Here is a 21,152-nt window from a genome sequence, read left to right as displayed (position 1 = left end):
CATCTGTGAAAGTAACTATTTGCTGTATTTATTTTGAAAAAAAACACACACAGGCTTTACTGATATTTTAGCAGACAGAAGACATCCAAACAAATAGTGCTATGTAACGACTCTTTAGCGAGAGCCTTAAATGACATTTGGCAACATTTCCCATGTCCATATGGTGTCAAATCATCTTCAAAAATGTGCTCAGAAATTCACATGGTCCCGTTCTCTTTCAAGGAATCCCAGGGAGTGACTACATCAATGCCAACTACATTGATGGCTACAGGAAGCAGAACGCCTACATCGCCACCCAAGGCGCTCTCCCAGAGACATTCGGGGAGTTCTGGAGGATGATCTGGGAGCAGAGGAGCGCCATCATTGTTATGATGACCAAACTGGAGGAGAGATCCAGGGTAAAAGGACCAAATCTGTTAGCGCCTACCTCTATTTTTCAATCCAAGGAAGTAATTCTGCTGCCCAGAGATATCCTCAACTTTCTCACACGGCAGTTGCTTTAGTCTGACTGATCAGTAGCTTCACTTTGCTGGCCTCGTGCCGCTGAAAGCAGTGGATTACAATGAGTGATAGAAAGCCAGTAAAGCCACTCTGCCTAGCTTTAAGCACTTCCCAGCCTGTAAACATTGACAAGGTCAAAAGCCGCTCTTCCTCTCGCTCAAACGTCTTGCGGTGTTGAGTGTGTGAAGGCTTAAAACCCATTCATAGTTTCCACATCCAATTATGGCGAAGACTGTGTGGTGTCAATTTCACCATCTACCACGTCTCGTCCGCAGATATGAACATTTGCTTCCATCAATGTCCAGTTAAGAAACAAACACACCAGAAAATAATAACTGGGAGCAGAAGAATAACACGGGCACTTGTTTTGAGGAGGGACTTTGCAAGAAAATCCCCATTATAGACAACTCTTATCTACTTTAGCCCAATTAATTGCCCATCAACGGGACATTTGAGAGGCGTTTCCATTAGTGGGGGTTCGGAGTAAACTCTAACAGGGCCAACTGTTCAGCGTTGCACCACATGAGTACCGTTGATCAATCAAACAATACAGTTTACCAGGTGATGGCGGCAATAATTTTTTTTGCTGTTCACAATCAGCCAGCAGCATAGAAGTAGGGATGCAAATTATCGATTATTTCATTAATTGACAGTTGATAACCTTATCGATCGATCATCGATTAGTTGATAAGCGGCGTTTTTCCCCCATCTGAGATACAAACATAATTTTTTTTGCTTATATAAAATACAAAGGACATTTTAATGTATTCCTTAATCAAATATTTATTTGATACAAAAGTAACAAAAAGACATTTTTGTACCACAAGGAATATAAAGTGCACTTCAAGGCTATTAGTAGTAGCAGCAGCCATAATAGTGTAATTTGTGTCAAGCAAATTTTAAGTTTTAGTTACGTTTTAAGTTAGAGTTCTGGCAGTGTTCAAAATAAAATTATGAGAACATTTTCTTTTAGTTAAAACTGTAGCGGGGACAGATGTTTAGAGGAACCTATGTATGTACCGGGTGAAGGCTGATTTATGGTTCCGCGTTACAACAACGCAGAGCCTACGTCGTAGGCTACGGCGGCGGCTCTGCGTCGATTTAAGGCGAAACCATAATTCAGGCTGGGAGCATATCGGAGAACAACCAGAAGAATATAGAGTGGATTAAAAATAAAAGTTAAGCACTGAGCTACATGTGTCTCCCGTCTGGGCCATTGCAGACTCATTGCCTGAGCATGATATTACTAAAACCAAACATATCCGCCGTCTCTTTCGTCTAACTTTATGTGCGCGGCGCAGCGCGTTGTGTCGCATTAAATGTGGTCCGGGCGTAATACCAGCTGGTGAAATTAAACGAAAAAAAAAAAAAATAGATTAATTGTAATCTTAATTTTAATCGGGTAATTTCATAACGGCAATTAATCGAAAATCGATTAATTGTTAACATCCCTACATAGAAGGAGATGAAAAAGATGAATGCAGCAAAAGACGAAAGAGAAGAAGAAAGTTAAAATGGGATGCTACTTGTATTTTTTTGTTTTTTTAAAAACATACAAACGCGTTGGTAGCGATTGAGATTAAAAGAAAAAACCCAGCCGGACCTCTATGTTGGCGTAATACACCAACAAGGCTTGGACCGACTCGTTGGCCCATCTATCATTTTTTTGTACTCGTGGCAAAATGTTCCCTGCCAGGTAGTTCCTGTAGGGCCAATCTGAGTACTGCTCCTGCTACATGAATGTTTTTTAATCCATAAAAGGTTCCTGAAGACCACTTGTGCAGGGCCGTTCCTGGTAATGGAGACGCGCGTCGACTGTTCAGCCCTGGAAAAACCACCGCTAATGGAAGTGCACCTTCAGTCCCAGCTGACCCATGAATAGATCTGCGCGCATGTCTGCAGAGTTTCGATTGCTTTGCACATGTCGAACCTGTGAATTCATCATTATACAGAGACCCTAAGCTTCTGACCCTCGCAACTTGTGGGCCTTTTTTTTCCAAGAGCATATCTTAGCATTAGCTGGAGTGCTGATCCCATCTAAACAGCAGGAGCCATTCAGCCTCCGTCTAACCTGCAAAGCGAATAAATGAGATCAAAGCCAGGTGCCTGTTTTACTCAACAGATGTTAAATGTGATGCAAGCAGAGTTCATGGCTGCTTTCCAGGAGAAATCCCCATTCCTATTGTTCTCCTAGTATCACATTGTTAGACAGTTGCGGTGCGTACTGTGCCTCGGCTCCCACTAACAGCTTGTGTCTTTCAGAATAATCAGCATTAAGGTTTAGGACGCAGTTACGCTGTCTTGTTTGTTGTTTATCTGCAAGGAAAACATCAGGAGCATTTTTATAACACGACTGCGCTTTTCGTATCTGTTTTATAACAGCTCTTTATGGAGTGACACTCCTCCGATTTACAGTTTACTGGGTTACAACTACAAATAGCTCAGGCTATTTCATTGATTGGGAAATTCAGCATTTATTTTCCCATTATTTGATATTATGGAGTGGTGTTTTCATGTTTAGTGAAAGGATAACAAATGCAGAAATGCACAAACATGGAATTAACTTAACTCTGCCTGCCACGGGGAAAAGCTTACCTAAATGTCTATCCAGATGTTTTCTCATGTGACATTTCTCTCCACTGCAGGTAAAATGTGATCAATACTGGCCAACTAGAGGGACAGAGACGTACGGTCTCATCCAAGTAACCCTGCTAGACACAGTAGAGCTGGCCACATACTGTGTCAGGACATTTGCACTTTTTAAAGTAAGGATTCAGTTTCTTACCACGGCTACCTCAGTTCCGCCTCAGCGGCCAAGTGTCCGGTGGGAGCCGTGTTCGTCGCTAACGCTTCCCCTCGTCTCCACATCCAGAACGGCTCCAGTGAGAAGAGAGAGGTGAGGCAGTTCCAGTTCACTGCGTGGCCAGACCACGGGGTACCGGAGCACCCCACTCCTTTCCTGGCCTTCCTGAGACGGGTGAAAGCGTGCAATCCTCCAGACGCAGGGCCCATGGTGGTGCACTGCAGGTAAGAAACAACACGGCTCTCTAGAAAACAGTCTGAAGCATGAAATTGATTTCTTTTTTCCATCTCTATTTGCTGTCATGAATGAATAGATATGGCAAAAACAACATATTTGTGGTTATTTACAGTCATATTAATTTTTAAAATCTTGAATCCGAAGGAAAAAAAATAATCCTTTAACTCTTTAGTGCCAAATATTAGGAAACTGTAAAATAGAAGATTTTAGGTGATTTCGACTTAAACATGTTGATTTTTTGTGTATTATTTCATGTCAGGCATTAAAGGGTTAAAGTTTGCTCACCAGTGTTCACAGAGTGTCCTTAACCTTTTATGAACTGATATGAAATATGCCTACCTTTAACAGAGGAAAAACATACATTAAAAAACAAAAAGGGAGCTGCACCGAGTGTCAAAAGGTGCAAACGTGTGCCATAAAATGAAAAAAGAAAGCAATGAAGGATTAATGAAGTCTTAGAAACTACAACATGCTGAAGGTAACAAGTATTCGATGTTGAATAGCTTGAAAAATAAACATTTTCGCTATGAAGAAAAATGTAGAAATTGATGTCACACCAGAGATTTGTTTTTCTAACCCCCAAATTCCTGTCAGATCCAGTCATGTCCACGCTCCGAATCCTCCAACAAGCATACCATTTTAAATAAATAACATAAATCCAAAATAGCATTACTTACAAACTGTGGTGCTGAAGATGAAACTATTTTGTGCGGTAGAATGCAGTTCAGACATCAGTATAATTTTATACACTTTCCTCACCTTTCCTCACACATTCGAATGCTATGAATCAAAGATGAAGGAAAACAGATTTTAAATGTCAAGAACTGACAGAAGCATTTGTTTGTGTATGAGCTGCGCTCTTTCCTCAAAAACAGGTTAATTCATAATAATTGCTTTTGTAATATGCAACACTTTTCTCCTTTACGCCCATATAGATCACACACAAGAGATGTCCGTGCTGTGAAAACATAAATGATAATAATATTCAATGGAAGTCCATAGTTTTTGGGTTAGGTTTTCCACTGCAGCTCAAACATCTTTTGAAATCTTCTTCCAGGAATATTTGAGCTGGTTTCCCCTCATTCTGAGTCCCTACTGCTTTCACAAACACTCAAGTCTGGGACTGTTTTCTCTGCAGTGGAAAGGCTATGCAAACATTGTCAGGTCACAGAGGACAAGTCTGACTGTTGGAGATTCCAAAGCCCAGAACAACAACCTTTGATCAACCAACCCACAATTTTAACATATTCGGCCGACGAAGCCTTGCTGTTTTCCCTCGAGTGTGTGCGCTTCGGTAGCCAGCACATACCGCCTGTGCACGCAAATTCTGTTTGTTCAACAGTTCAACAGTTTTGAATATTCTTTGTTGGACGTTGTTGAGCTTTGGTACAACAGGTTTTATATAGTCATGATGTGTAGAGCTCAGCGGTGGGCGTGGCTACACCTTGTAGTTCTAGCAAACGCCGGGCACTGGATCGGAGACGTGATCTGTCTTTCCCGCATGGTTAATAAATTAACCAAAGCTAGGGTTAATTTTCAAGATAAACGCTTGTACACCGCAAAAAAAAAAGCCTTGCTTCAGGACTATTTTAGACTATTTGGTTTTAAGAATTTTTTGTCAATGCATTTTTTTCTAACCCCCTTGGCAAAGATGTTTTTTCTTAAAATAAGATAATTTTGACTACATTTATGGAATATTAGGCTTATTTCTAGACGGGCTGTTTTTGCAGTGTTATGGAGTGTTATGGTGTGACATTTTTTTCCAAACTGTCTCAAACTGAGCTTGTTTGGATAAAAAAAGACTTTAAACTGAGCTTGTTTGGATAGAAAAAGACTTGATTATGATTCAGGGTTGTGTTGAGCAGGAGGAAACGTACCCTTTCAGGTACCACTAATGGACTCAGGTATGGGCTGCTTTTAGGGCTGTGCGATTAATCAATTTTAAATCTAAATCGGATTTTTTAATCAAAATCGATGTTAAAAAAAGGAAATCGGAAAATCGATTTTTTGCAGCTGGCTGCATTACAGACAGAGCTCGTCTAGTTTGGTCAAGAAAATTGTAAATGTTGTCACTTTACTAAACTCAAGGGGGATTTACAGTATCTTTCAGTTGCACTTCATTCCCAATAGGGAAATTTGTTTGCTATTTTTCTTTAAAAATAAAGATAAAATATTTGAAACAATTTTTTCCATTGTCTTTTGTAGTTTTACCAAAAAAATCGAAATCGAAAATCGGGTTTTCAGAGAAAAAAATCTGGATTTTATTTTTTTCCAAAATCGCCCAGCCCTACCTGCTTTTAAAGCTGTCCTCCTTGCTGGTACAACAAACACCAACTGACTGCACCCTACCGCGTTTCCGGGTGTGGCCGGAGGTTGAATAGACCTACACCTCATCTCAGTCCACGCTGGACTGCGGAGCAATGTTTTTTGTTGTTTTTTTTCCCCTCAACTTTCATTGGCTCCCCCACAATCAAGACCATGAAATTCCAGCTTCAGTGGCAGGTTTGGCTGCACGAGGGAACACATCCCCGGAGGAAAAGATTAAACACAATCTCATCATTTCCATTAAGCCGGAGAAAGTTGCCAGCATCCACCAAGAGGTCAAACAGCAGTCGCAATTCCAGTGCAGTTAGGTAAACTGCTGGCTTCGGAGCCCGGCAGCAAAAATCCCCTATTCCTGTCATCATGGCATGTTTTCATGAAAAAGGGAAATATTTTGGTTTTCCATGTCGGTTGTGGCTCTAATTATCGATTCAAAACCAGTTTGATGGATAGGTTCTGGTCTCGTCATACATTCCAAATGAATATATAACAGATTTGATTCCACATTTATAAAGTATTCATTCGCGGTACTGAGTAGAATGATTATCTCCTCTGTTAGCAGCAATCCAGTCATCCTGGTGAGTTGCAGTTCGTGTGTGTGTGTGTTTTTCATAGCCAGGGTAGAAATGTACTGACAGGCCAGCTGACAGCTAGAGATTTTTCATTTATTTATTTATTTATTTTAACAATGCATATGTAATTGCTTTCACTGCTGCTCACGCCTTATCTTCACGGGACCCGATGCAGCTGTGTTTTACACTGCGGTATCTCTCCCATCCCTTATTCCCTAAACTCTGGGAAAGCGTATCAGTCTGACACTTGGTGTGTGTAGACATCCAAAGCAGCTGGTTTTGAGTGGCTGAAAAGGCAGTGTCAGGTCATTAGTGCGGTCAGTCCGCCAGCTCTCCTTTAACTGCCAAATGTACTGACAGCTTTCTGCACCGTCTCACCCAGCCACACACACCATCAATTGTCAATAAAAAAATATAACAGATGTTCCTAGGACTCCTTCTCTTGTATTTTGGGTCTCTGTGTGTGTGTAGGGGGGTAGTTTGTGTATTTCTAAAGCTCAGCCTTTAGGAAATTAATTTGAGAATTAAACAGCTTAGATAAATGCCAGCTTATCCAGCTGCAGAACAAAATTCAAGCTTCTTTCTCCTCACCTCCCGTCCCCATTCCTCATCTTCCTCCATCGCCATCTTTTTAGCGCTCTGCTGTCATCCTGTCACTTTTTCTCTTGCAAGTCATCACTCTTCAGCATTCAGGCCCGCACTGAAAAATGTTTTCAGATTGGAAACAGCTGGGGTAAAAGGAGGAAATCTGTAGTTTCTGTGTCCTCAACCCGAGGGCTGACGTGTTCTCAGACCCGGAAGCCATTCATAACTCGGATAAGCAGAGGACACGTTTACACGTCTTTGCATCTTTCTTCCCCTGATGTGCATTGTTGATTTGAGTTCCTCACATCAACTTACTCTCAGTTTCTCAGTGCAAGCATTTGTTTTGTAAATGCCAATTTGTTATTGGAGGTGGGAGAGTCGTTAACAAAGAAGACTTAATGCAGTCCTGCTCTCTGCGGTACATAAAATGTCATCAGTTTGCATTTACAGGTATGGAGTTTGTCTTAATCTGGCTTGAAAGATGTCAGAGTGAAGCTGTAAAACATTTCTTTCTATTTTTTCACCTGTGCATTTCACACATTAATGTACAAAAATGTGAGACCGTGAATCTTAATGAGTAGACCTGGCTTTCAGAGCCTCTTAATAGGCTCTTATGCCATTTAGGTGCACTGTGCTGTCTAATGGCCTTAATTGTAGTCAGCTGCACTCCTCCAAAGTTGCCCAGCACATTATTAAAGCCATGGAACAGGAAAAAAAAAAAAGAAAAAGATGTGCCTCTCACAGTTGCAACTGTGTATCACGTTTACTGTAGTGGCACTTTTCGGAACCATGAGATAAAGGTTAAATAGTACTGCTGCATAAGTGATTCGTTCTGATCAAGTGGAGGGCATAGGTGGGGTCTAGAGGCGGAAGGGTGGGTTGCAAAGCCAGTTTTGAGCCTGCTGAAGGCTGAATACCAAGCCTTCCTCTGCACAGTACCACTTCAGATTTAATTATACTCCTCATCAAACGGCTCATTCTGCAGTGGCAAACTTAGCAAGTTTAACTTTTGGCCGAATCACGGAGAGAGCTCCTTTTAAGATCTGTTCATGTTAAGAAAAGGCACCTTCTTCTCTGACTGTATATCAAACTCTGAGATGCATTAAGTGAGCTGGTGTATAATGAAGCCTTTCAGAATGCCAGATGTGATCATTTTCAATGAAAACTTTTTTTTTCCCTCTTCATCCTGTTACAGCGCGGGGGTGGGTCGCACAGGCTGCTTCATCGTGATCGATGCCATGCTGGAACGCAACAAGCATGAGAAGACTGTGGATATCTACGGGCACGTGACGCTAATGCGTGCCCAGCGCAACTACATGGTGCAGACAGAGGACCAGTACGTCTTCATACACGACGCGCTCCTGGAGGCCGTCAACTGTGGCACCACCGAAGTGCCCGCCAGAAACCTCTACGCTTACATCCAGAAACTGACTCAGATAGAAGGCGGGGAGAACGTCACTGGCATGGAGCTTGAGTTCAAGGTACAGATGGTTCATCAATATAATTGTGGATATCGCAAACCACACAACAGTTTCTTTTACTTTTTACCCCATCACTGTTGCACATGTGTCATTTTCTGGCATCACGTGTGCCACATCCCATCCAAGCTTCGCCGTCAACTCTCAAACTCTTTTTCCAGCCCCATTAGGCCCACAAGACGGCATGGGGCCTGTGGTTTCTCCTTCGTTCCATTCAGTTGACTGGCTTGTGTTAGCCTAACATACAGTATATTCCCCCCCGCTGGGTTTTTTCTTCCACGGTCTCTGTATCATGAGCAACAAGGGTCTTTGTTTACATGGAAATCCCAAACACAGGATTTCCCCACCGCAGACCAGTCTTCAGTAACAATAAAAAGGCTTCTCATCCACCAGTTAGCAATCTGTGGTGTTACTCTACGCATGCTATAGCTTTCCTTGTCACACACTCAATAATCAGGTTAGACAAGCTGCACTTCTGTCCAGTTAAAAACCCACATTTGTATCTATTTCCCCTTGTCTTTTTCTCATAACAGGCCTTTTTGTTTTTACAATCTGTGAAAATAAACAGCTTTGAGCTATTAAATGAACCAGCTTCAGCTAGCTTATTATGCTCCCCATTATCAAGCTGTGCAATGATTTATTCACAGTTTATATTGTCAAACACAGTCACCTGTGATGAAAAGAAATGGCTGAATGTCAGCGCTGCCATCTGACACCATTGTGCTCATGGATTTTCCTTCCCTTCTCTTCCCTCACGCAGCGTTTAGCTAACACTAAAGCCCACACCTCACGATTCATCAGTGCCAACCTCCCCTGCAACAAGTTCAAGAACCGCCTTGTTAACATAATGCCATACGAGTCTACACGAGTGTGTCTTCAGCCCATCCGAGGAGTTGAGGGCTCCGATTACATCAATGCCAGTTTCATTGATGGGTACAGGTACGATCAGGAGCAAGCCAGGCAGCTTAGCAAAACAAATAAAAGCATGCAGTGCTCCAAAGCCCTCTGTAGGTGGTTAAATAATGTATTTCTATGCTCCTCAGGCAACAGAAAGCTTACATTGCAACACAGGGACCACTGGCAGAGACCACAGAGGACTTCTGGAGAATGCTCTGGGAGCACAATTCCACTATCGTCGTCATGCTCACCAAGCTTAGAGAAATGGGCAGGGTATGCATGCTTTTACTTTTCTATCACTTTGTTGTGGCAGCTTCATATTCAGGAAAATGAAGCACACAAGTTCAGAAGCCAAGCATATAAGCTCACGAGCAGTAAAAAAAAAAAAAGACTACAAAGAGGATATTGTGGCTCACTGTGGTATATTCCTCCAGGAAAAATGCCACCAGTACTGGCCAGCTGAGAGGTCGGCCAGATACCAGTACTTTGTGGTGGACCCCATGGCCGAGTACAACATGCCCCAGTATATCCTGAGAGAATTCAAAGTGACTGATGCCAGGGTAAGCATACTTTGTTTCAGCCAGCAAATTTTACAGATGTAGGTTGAGATGCACCCTTCGGTCCTGGGAGGACGGTGATTGGATTACCGAGGCGCTCAGCAACACAAATCCTGGTTCAAAGTTTTTCAAAAGACGTATTTGAATCATTTGCCACACCACTGGTTATTTTAATGTATTACAACCCAAACAAGTGTCTGTTGATCAAGCAAATTGTATTTACCTCAGAAGAATAACAGCAAAATTGAAGATGTTGACCATAATTACCAAGATCTGTGTGCACTAGTCATCATCTCCAAGTGTTGGCGTGTTGTCATATGTTTGTTTATACCAAACTATGGCCTTAAGTGTAACAGAAGCATAAATGTAAATTTGTGGAAATTATGACACATGTCAGTGTGTTTGGAAAAAAAGAAAAAGAAAACTGCCAGCAGCACTGAGCTGCCAGAGTTTCTTAATTCCATCAAAGGCTTAGAAAGATAAATGGTGCAGGCTCCCTCCTTTGTAGAGCATGTTACACAGCCTTGTCAATGGGATTGCTTTCCTTATCAAGGGGATACAACATCACTTAAGAAATGCACACCCCTCAAAATAAAGACTCCCAGCACTCCGTCAAGGTTAGCACATCAAAGGATGGAGAATCTTTAACGTCCCTGTTAAATACGCTCAGGTAAAATGAGTGGTGTCTTTTACGCCAATGTTCTAACCGATGTCAGCTGGACTGCATTTTTGGAGGAACGGCATTTTTCAGCTTCGACCCAAACAAGCTGATGATAATTATCGCTGGCGGTTTTTGTGGGCTGAGTGATTGATTCTTGCTTCTGAGTCATGTTCCATTTGCCCTTTCCATTTTGTTTCAGGATGGACAGTCACGAACAGTAAGGCAGTTTCAGTTCACAGACTGGCCTGAACAAGGAGTGCCAAAATCAGGAGAGGGTTTCATCGACTTCATCGGCCAAGTACATAAAACAAAAGAGCAGTTTGGACAAGATGGTCCGATCTCTGTCCACTGTAGGTAGGTGACCAACGAGCTAGCGAGACACTTCATGCAGCCGTGTAGGAAGTGGAAACGCAAAAATCTCTTGAAATATTTAAAAACGAACTGCATACAGCATGAGTGTGTCTCGAGCACTGACATCAACCTCTTTGACCCATTTCTCTTTCTCAGTGCGGGAGTTGGTAGAACTGGAGTTTTCATCACCCTCAGCATCGTCTTGGAACGAATGAGATACGAGGGCGTAGTAGACATATTTCAGACGGTGAAAATGCTACGGACGCAAAGACCAGCGATGGTGCAGACGGAGGTAAAGTCTTTTTCTTGTCTCAATCAGAGCAGTTGTAGTTAAGGAAGACAAACTGAAACTAGCAAGGATTTATTTATTTTTTTCTAATTCCAATTACCGTATTTTCTGGACTATAAACCGCACCTGCATATAAGCCGCATCCGCTCTATTTAAAAAAAAAAAAAAAAGATATGCAAGCCGCAGATATTTATGTTGTTAGATTTGATATTTACTACATGTACAGAAGGATTTTGAACTGTAAATGATGTACATGTTTGTACCTAAATAGATCCTTTCCTAACAGTGTCTTTTAACACGGCAGCAACATTGCTGATTAAAACGGGACAGAACCAAGAGAAAATAACCAGTATTTATTTATCTGTTTGAAATCTGCTTCTACCTACTTCTATCTGCTAAAGAAGAAGTAGCGTATTCTTCTTTGCATTTATTTTGTCTTAGTTTTGATTCTAATTCTGGTTAGAGCGCCCCGAGCGGTGGAAGAAAAATCCACAGAATAGCTGCACCTTTGTATAAGCCGCACGGTTCAAAACCTATGAAAAAAGTAGCGGCTTATAGTCCAGAAAATACGGTACTCAAAAGCACGAATAAAGGACTTTTGTACTGTATGATACCGTTGATGAGTTGTTGTTTTTTTGTTTTAATACTGGAATTTTTTTTCTGCAAATGTCTAAGTCAATACCTCAAAAACTAAAACCAACCAATTTTTCAAAACTAAAACTACTGAAAACAAACAAACAACAAAAGGAAAAAATATTTAAAAATTCATAATTTGTCTCAAATTAAATTTTGAAGTTACAGTGCTGTAATTTTTTAAAAATGTGGAAAACGTGTTAATCAATAGCTGTGTTACTATTTTGTTAGTTTATTCCAAGGAAACCTCTTGATGAAGCTCATCTTTAGTATAAAATACTGTTAGATCATTTCAAAGTTACCAACAATGCTGCAAGAACAGGTCCTCTAGAAATAAGCCTAATATTCCTTGAATCTACTCAAAATGGTCCTATTTTAAGCAAGAATGTCATTACTGATGGGGTAAGAAATCTTCTTGACTAGAATTGTTAGATTTAGCAAATTTTTCTTGAAACATGACTTGATTTTGCTTTCTCGGGAATGACTTTTTGCAGTGCCGTGCTGTTCAACGAGCGAATCTATCTTATAAAGTATAAAGAGCAAAAAAAGAGAAAATGATGAAGACCACGCCCAATTATGACCAATATTTTCTTCTCTCCTTTTAGGATCAATACCAGTTCTGTTACCGAGCTGGATTGGAGTACTTGGGAAGCTTTGATCACTATGCAACGTAAACGACCCAGTGTTGGAAGATAAAAGCAGAGGGCCTTTTTGGAAAAATAAATCCCAGTGAGCCTCTCTTCTGAGCCATAAATTCTTGCTTGAGAAAGTACTCTTTAACTCCTTGCTAACAACTCATTAAGTGTTGGATGTGCGACATGACTTGTCAAAAAATGAAAAAAAGATGATTCCCAGAGGACCAAGTATTTTCCAACCCTATTAAAACCTTGCCTTGACACGGAGTGAGGGAATCCTGACTGTTGAAGCATCATGTGGAATTACCTTTTCTTTTGCTTCAAGGATTCATTTTGGGGTTCGTCAAATCAACACGACAAAGCGTAAATGAACAATAGTGGCATTGCCTGAAAGGCATCAGTGATTATGAACCATTACGAGAGGCATCAGAGGCACACGTGACTTTGGGGAGGGGGAAAAACTTAATGCACATTGTAAAAAAAAAAAAAAAAAAAAATCCGTTTCACAATCAAGTTCACACAGACAACCCATCGCAAAAGAAGACGATGCTTGTTCCACAAGAGCAGGACAGACTTAAAGTAATAACAAATAAATCCCCCTTTTCCTGTCACAATGTTCATTACCTAAATTTGGGGGAGAGGGTAAAGTTAAATAACATAGAAATTATGAAAAAAAAAATATTGATTTAGTTTTTTAGTACTTTATTATACAGCTGATGTGCTTTTTTTGAACGGTGTGAATTTCCTTTTTTTACACATTATCATCACTTGGGGGGGAAAAGTGATAAAACGTAATTGTGTTTTTGGCATTTTTGTTTGTTTGTTTTTAAAGCTGTCGAACTGTTCTAGCGTATGGGCTGTTTTGCAGAGAATCTCTCTGCTTTTTTTTTTTTTTTTTTCATTTTTGATTGTTTTCCCTCATTTCGTTGCACTTGGTGCACAGAACAAAAATTCACAGTACTAAAAGGTAATTTAGTTCAAGAGTTTTCTGGTTTTGAGTTCTTTATTTTATTTCATGTCCATGATCACATACGTGGTGACTTTATTACTCCCATTAGATAAACTGGGGCTTCGTGGAATCAACAGGGATGAGCAAAGTATGAAGTTGCTGCTACCGATTATCTTAGTTCTTCCATGTTAAAGTGATGATGAGAGAACCTGATGAGATTGATGAGATTATATGAATAGAGAAATGTATGGTACATATTGTCAAATGAATGTGAAATATGTAAATTAAAGTATAAATATAACATTCTAAATATAGATAAAGTACATAATTTATGAGTAAAAGGTATATTAAATATGGATTCTCTTTGAAAGCTTTCATAACGAGGGTTGTGTGCTGTGGGGAAATGAAGAGATTTTTCACTGGAATGCACATCAGTAGGACAAAACTGTATTCTGATTCAGTGCATCTTTTCTCGTGCAATAATTGTGTGTTTTTTCGTAGAGTTTTACGTGGATATGTCACTCACCCATGACATGATTATCCCTCCCCACCACCAGGTGCCAGTCTCACCGTCACTGGTGCATTTTTTTTTTGTTTTCCTCCCAAGTTCTCATACAGTTTCTAATTCGAGGCAGAGGGGTCACACAGCTCCACACAATAGGGCAAGGTACGAAGACGTCACTTTCTGTTGGTTCTTCAAAGCATTCGGTGGTAATGACACTTCTGTTTCATTTTGCATTTAGAGTGCCTTATATTTATGCCTGTTTTTATAATGTTTCATTTAGCATTAATGTATCCTTCAAGTAATCTAGGCATTTATTGTCAGTGTAAGTGTATAGTTTATTTACGTCCAGTATTCATATGTTACATGATGAGATTATATATGCAAATAAGAACATTTCAAGGTCTTTCTTTTTCATTTTCAGTGGCCTTACAGTGGCTGGGTGAATTCGAACAAAAACAGTTTATACATCGCAGACTACTACAGAAAACCGTCCAGATGGCAAACAACGATACTTCATACAAGTACATTTTTCAGACGGTGACAGGGACTTTAGGATGCTGGCCTCAGTATCGGTTCATGAACACTAGCCCAAAAAAGTAAAAAAAAAAAAAAAAAAGAAGCTTTTAACCAATTACTCCCAGAATATTGTTTAATAAAAAAGGTAAAAATAGCAAACTCAGATTATAAAACTGATTTGCATGATGCACAGGTCATCACCGAAGGGTTTCATTTTCACACCTTTTGACTCGTGTCACGTAGGGCAGATGTATAGAAAAATATCCGTTCTCTTATCCCGACAATCCTAAACAGGGTGCCATGCCCCCCTTCCTCCACATTTTTTTTAAAGTTTTGTTTTTTTGCATCTTATATGTTTGAGGTTTAAATTACATTTTCTTCCCGCCCTCATCTTGAGCAGCATTTCTACTTTGTACCCTCTCTGATGGCTTCGTGGATGTGCATTCCAGGTGCTTTCTTTCCCTTATTAACTCAAGCAGCTGTGGGTTTCTTCTACTGTCCACTGCTTTTCCTGATTACGTTTGTCATTGTTTTGAGATATAAAAGTGCTATTATTTAACTTAATGGTGACTAATGTGACATTATGTTCGAGTCTCAGAACATGTTTATTTTCTCATCTGATTTTTTTTTTCTTTAAATTGATTTTTCATATGCATGGTAAATCATCGCAGAGTGGCCGAATCTGGCCTGGTAGGAAGATTTGCACTTTCTCTATCTTTGTACTATGCACTGCCCTATTGATTCTAAACCCTATGATATATTACTTGAACCCATCTATTAAAAAAAAAAAAGCTCAAATGTTCACCTTATGTGTATGTAAATAACACAAAAAAAGGCATCGAACCCTTTGAAAAATAAAAAAAAACAAGTATGTGGCGAAAAAGAGCATCCGTTCTGATGCCATGGTTACTCCAGCAGATGACTTCAGAGGAATCTGTCCCCCAACCATCTGTTCTCGTGGCTTTGCCATTCAAGCTTGGAGTGTCATTTACAGAAATAAACGTTGTGTTCTCTGCTCTCTCTATCTATCTCTCGTCTGGATGCATAGACTGAAAACTAAATAATAAAATTGTAAAAAAAGAAGAAAAAAAAGAAAGAAAAAGAGAAAAAAAAGGCTTGTCTAAAAGATCATACAATTACCTCTGATTAGTTGTAAGCGTAAACTGTTTCTTTTCCTGAATGAAAGAAGTGCTTTTTATTTTCTTACTTAGGTTACATTGGTGACGGAAGACGTCTGTACGAAAATCAGTTCTTTGCTGACACAAGTTCCATTTGTTATAAATGAATTCTATTAAAAAATGTCAGTGTTATGCATCAGCGTTTCACTTGTTTCCCTCCACCTCACTTTGACTTGGGAAGACTGATGAAGCTATTTTACCCCCTGCTGGTCTGGGTCCAACACATTATCCACAGCTCTCTGGTAAAAAAGAGGAAATTGAGCCTCACCACATTTGAATAGATTTCCATTGCTCTGACTTTTCTGTTAATGATGTCAGCCACAATGAATCATTGAGGGAACTTTTGACCAATAAGTGCAATGTTTTATATAGCGGCTGTGTTTTTAAAACTCAGATTTTGGTTACCCCAGTGACGCAGGGGTGTGTTGTATGACTAAGAATTGCAACCTCAATGCACTTATAGTTCATCCAGTTCTGTATTGCGACCCTGAAGATTGCCTCTGCGTATAGTTTTGCATTTGATCTATTGTTCATGTAACTTTTATTAATGTTGATAACGAAAGAATGAGACGATCCAAAACAAAACATGGGACATCCTTGAATAAAATCCAGCTGGTTCAAAGTACAGATTAGACATGCACTGGTTTGAATCAAACCATGTAGGTATCTTCGGTTGAGACTGAATAATAGTGTGTGTATTGGGAGTTGTTTCTATCCTGTGTGTCATTTAATAATCTGATTATACACACACAGGCTCAATAATTAGAAAAATGCATGTCCATCACAAGCAAATGTATTTGCAAGAGTCCCGTTGATTAGTCAGGTAGCTTCCATTGGACATATTTTGATTCTTATCAATGCATACAACCATAACAACTGCTCAAGACTGATATCAGTATGTGTAAAGCGAATACTAGTGGAATGTTGATGCATTTAATTTTACATTTGCAGCTTAAATTTGTAAAACAGCTTGTGTCTGAATGTTTCATCTCTTCGTACTGATGGATGTGTTAAAACTGCAACAAGTCAGAGTTTCTGACCTCATGAAGTCAATTTAAATTAAGTTGTTTTTTTCTTGAAAAACTAAGTTTATGAAAGTAGCAAAAATGACTTTTTATTAATTTCTGTTTCATTTGAAGTAATATTTGATTAATTTCAGACATTGTTGTGCTCAACCCTCATCTTACAATCGCAACATAAAAAAACACCTCATACACTGTATAGCACGCATAAGCGAGTCACGCATAAGCAACAATGGACATTATGACAGAGGTGACTAAATACACTTTCACACAACAAATGTTGTATGAAGCCACTGCCTCATTCTCACAAGGGCACAATCATTCGCAGAAAGCATTATAGCGTTCCACAATCTGAACACTAATCCCTTTTCTCCAAGTTGCATGGCATTCAGCAACAAGTCCCCAACATCTCAGGCGACTGACTTCTTTATTTAGTTGGGGCTGAATAAAACATTGGAACTAAAAAGGAAAAAAAAACAAATGACATTTCTAGATGCGGTGCACACAGCATTGGTAGCCTCAGTTTCCCCATCGCTGCTGCCATTTGCGATGTCGCCACAGCTGGAAGATTCAAATAAGTAAAGTAGTCCATCAACTGACCCCTCTCAAATGTTAAAATGTCCAACTTTGAAGCAAAAATAAACATATTTACACATATTTACAGCTTCTAAAACCAGTGTTGGTTTCCATAATCCTGTCACATCCATCATCACTGTACTGGGGGAGAATTTTCTTAGACCACATCAGGTCAAATATTAAGTAATAGATGTATAACTACTGGCATGGACTTTCGCCATCATCACGTACTCATCTGTTGTCATCATGCTATGACGTTTGGCTAAGTCGTCGACAGCTTGCAGCGGTTATTTCTGATTTCGCCACCAAAATAGCATTTGAAATGAAAGATTTAGCTGCAAACATTCACCTCTCTACCATCTTAAGCCAAAAAATTTGGACTCAATAAACTTGCAAATCTGTAAGTTTAATATTAAAAATTCTGTATATTCTGTTCTTTTAATTTCCCAGTCCAATTTTCCTCCAAGTTTTACAGCCCCCACACCTCCCTGGAAAAGTTTTGTGTTTTTTTTCCTCAAATGACCCAAACATGCCGTTGTGGAATCAAGTACAAACTTCTGTTTGGGCAGTACTTTGAAGCAGCCGAACTCGCTCAAGAATGTGGAAGAAAATTGTAAATCAGAACTGTCCTTTGTGAAAGTTATTGTGACCTCACAGATGTTCCTGCCAAAATAAAGTTTCTAATATGCTCCATGACAGCTTTACAACATTCATAAATAAATAACTGCTCGTGTGCCAAACTTATTCCTAATTCACAAAGTGCTCCTCACACTGAATTATCAGACATGACTGCACATGGCTACAAACGACAGATGCCGTCAAATACTTGCTTGAGAAAACACTCTTCTAGGATCTACCACTGAACGCTGTGATGAATAAAAACCTCAGCAAACATTTGTGCTCATGGAAATGTTGAAATGTAATAAATAACAACTTGTCTCGCTCAGAAATTGATGTTGGAGAGATTAAGTGTCAAAAGTAGTGACACCCAGCAAGAACTACAAGAGATAATGTGCAGCAACGATTGTTGTCAGAGTGGCATGTTGTTTGCTGCACTTTGTTTTTGTAAATCACATTTTGAACTGAACACGGCTCATAAGTGGAATACTGAATACAATTCCATCACAATGCACTGTTGCACGCTGATGTTTGATGTTTCTTTCTGTGCTATCAAGCTTTGACAAATTCATCATTTTACATCTTTTCCATCCTCACAAATGTTTACAACACAACTCCCGAGATGAAGACATGGCGGAGACTCGCGGCGGATGCAACACAATCGTATTAACATGCGAGCTGGATTGCGCCCGACAACGTAGGAATACGCCAGCAGATTACTCCACGGCACCAACAATTATTGCTTCACCTTGTCACTTGTTTCTCACAATTTGATGGAAATTAGCTGAAATAAAGTCCTGAATGTCTTCGGCTGTCGGGCCACGCAGATGTCTGCCTCTCGCCAGATAAGCACGCAAACAAATGAGAAACTTCGACTGTCATCACATTTTATTTTTCACTGGAGACCACACTTCAGATGCATCGAGCAGATGCTCTGTCTTCGTCTCCTAGCGGTTTTTGCAGAATTATGAAACCAACCAGCCAGTCACAACACTGTGCACAAGACATTCCTCATTTATCTACCGCCCACCCCCCTCTTTTTTCTTCTTTTTTTTAATAAACAGCTTGCCTCAGTCCCCTACTGGTTTATTTTCAACTTGCAAAATTTGTTGAAACATGTCCAAATGGAGGTGAGGGAGCTGTGCAGCTTTGTTGCCAACGGTGCTGAAAGGAATTTAAGAATGAGTATTTTTTTGTTTTCCTTTTAATATCTCGTTTTTTGTTTTTTTTAAAGAAGAAAATTTTTTATCAACTTCACTCTGGGAAACATTTGCAAAGCCACGTCTTCAAGGAATTCAATTATTTTCACACTCCACGGGCTCCTGACGCTCCATTTCTGTGTTGACAAACAATCACCTGTTTCCACTTCATCGGTTCAAGGACTTTGCTAGTTATTTTTAACACCTCATTTTCAGATATATAAGACACTTTAGGTAGTTATTAATTTTCAAATTAGCATCACAGTGAACTGCAAACTACTCTAATTGAATAAAATGCTGCAGGTGCATGTTAAGTGCAAAAGCAAAAATTAGACAAAATCTTTTCTAGATAAAAGCCTCTTCATCAATCTCTTTGAATCTTCTTCCCCCCATTTTTTTAGAAAAGAGGTAGCCCTACACACAAGATTAAGTAAAATTATAACATACTTGTAAGAATTGCTTTGTCCGACTGGTTTATCCGGGACCAAGAATCATTCTCTGCTGCTACATCGTGGGCAGAATATCCGGTTGGACAAAATAGCCGTCTCTCTAGCCCCTTTTTTCACATCAATGGAAAAAGCGTAATTTTTACTCATCAAAATTTTAATCACTGGATAGTATTTTGTTAAACTTTGTATTAGTAAAAAGGAACACTTGGGAACAGCACACTGTGTTACACATATGCTGCACTCTTACTACACAGTGTAGTAAGAGTGCAGCATATTTTTTATCCCCAAACTAGCAGAAATATGATCCGTACTTCCAGCAGGCTACAACCGTGAAATGGTTTATTTATTTATCTTAAAATGTTTAAGTGGTGTGCTTGGGGCACTTACCCAGAGAGAATCAAAAGGAATAGATTTCATCCCTTCCCTGAAAAAGGTAAATTACGAAAAAAGTCTGCTTTGGATAAAGCTACTTGGACGGCCGGACTAGCAGTTCAATCTTTCCACCATGCTATTAGCTAAACTTATCAAAAGATCTCAGTTACTTAAACTCAATACACCGTACCCGAAGTGTTCCTTTTATTTATATCTAGTTGCTGTTGATTCTTTTAGGTAAATTAATTGGAAATAAAGTGATGTAAAACCCTGTTTTTACAATGGGAGTGGGCGGGACAGATCAGTTTTGTCGAGCAACAGGGGCGGGGCTTGACAAAGGGTCAGTTATGATTTGAATTTCTCTTCTTTTTTCCCCTCCCTATCCCTGATATTCCCTTAGATATTACCGTATCTCAATCTAAATGTTTTCCATACAATTTGTGCAAAACCTTTTCCAGTATTTCCAACAAGTGTTGTACTCTAAAAATATTGCCCTGTTTAAAATCGTTCCAATTCTACTGACTAACAGGAGCGCGCCTAATTTCACCCATTTTTTTAAAACTAAATTTAAAAATAGCTTCCTCCACAAACAACAACAACAACAAACATCTAAACGAAAAAAACATCAGAATGAAAATAACAGAACATTGCCATTATAACCTGCTGTGTATCTCAATTGCAATTTCAGGGACAGAGGCATGCAAAAGTTTGGGCAACCTAAGTAGATTGTTTCTATAAAAGTAGTTTCTTTAAAAATAACAATAAGGGACTTTCTGAAACAACCATGCACACTTTGCATCCTCACGCTTCAGTGGCGTCTTTTTTCAAGTGGCCTTTGCTTATTTTTTAAAACTTTCATATACATTTTTTTAAGTCTGGCAAAATGTTACAGTTGCAAATTGTGTGCACGATCATTATACTGTTGCAAGAGTTGCCCTTTATGGTGTTAGCTGATAGTTAATTTATTTAAATTTCAATGTTCACTGGCTGCAAAAAATGTTAGTCCAGCCCCACGCTTTGCAGTTGCACCACACTTCCTCCATAAACAACCTTACTCAGAGCTTCAGATTATTTATTTATATTTTTGTAATGGTTACTGTTTATTCTTTTCCGGCAGATCTGGGAAAGTACACCATCATGAAAGTCTTCTTATACTTCCTGAAGATATTTTACTTACATCTTACACCGTTAGTTGTTGGGAAAGGAATTGAGGAATCAAATAGGGGTGTAACGATACACTAATCTCA

The 21,152-nt window shown here is 39.5% G+C and overlaps 1 protein-coding gene across 17 annotated transcripts in view; it reads left to right on the top strand.

Annotated features, from left to right (window-relative positions):
* The window catches only part of LOC133419940 (receptor-type tyrosine-protein phosphatase delta-like), a 441,109-nt gene extending 425,516 nt beyond the window's left edge, over positions 1-15,593 (top strand). For all 17 annotated transcript variants that reach the window (XM_061709430.1, XM_061709428.1, XM_061709424.1 and 14 more), the window contains 10 exons: positions 223-398; positions 3,147-3,266; positions 3,374-3,528; positions 8,216-8,501; positions 9,259-9,437; positions 9,542-9,668; positions 9,830-9,955; positions 10,813-10,967; positions 11,121-11,256; positions 12,492-15,593. In XM_061709430.1, coding sequence (XP_061565414.1) covers positions 223-398; positions 3,147-3,266; positions 3,374-3,528; positions 8,216-8,501; positions 9,259-9,437; positions 9,542-9,668; positions 9,830-9,955; positions 10,813-10,967; positions 11,121-11,256; positions 12,492-12,560 — 1,529 coding nt within the window. In that variant the 3' untranslated portion in view covers positions 12,561-15,593. The remainder of the gene's footprint in view (positions 1-222; positions 399-3,146; positions 3,267-3,373; positions 3,529-8,215; positions 8,502-9,258; positions 9,438-9,541; positions 9,669-9,829; positions 9,956-10,812; positions 10,968-11,120; positions 11,257-12,491) is intronic.
* Positions 15,594-21,152: the final 5,559 nt, after the last annotated feature.

Source organism: Cololabis saira, chromosome 20, assembly GCF_033807715.1.
Source record: "Cololabis saira isolate AMF1-May2022 chromosome 20, fColSai1.1, whole genome shotgun sequence".
NCBI lineage: Eukaryota > Metazoa > Chordata > Actinopteri > Beloniformes > Belonidae > Cololabis > Cololabis saira.
Note: the sequence above shows the minus strand (reverse complement) of the source record. Positions and strands in the feature narration are given on the sequence as shown.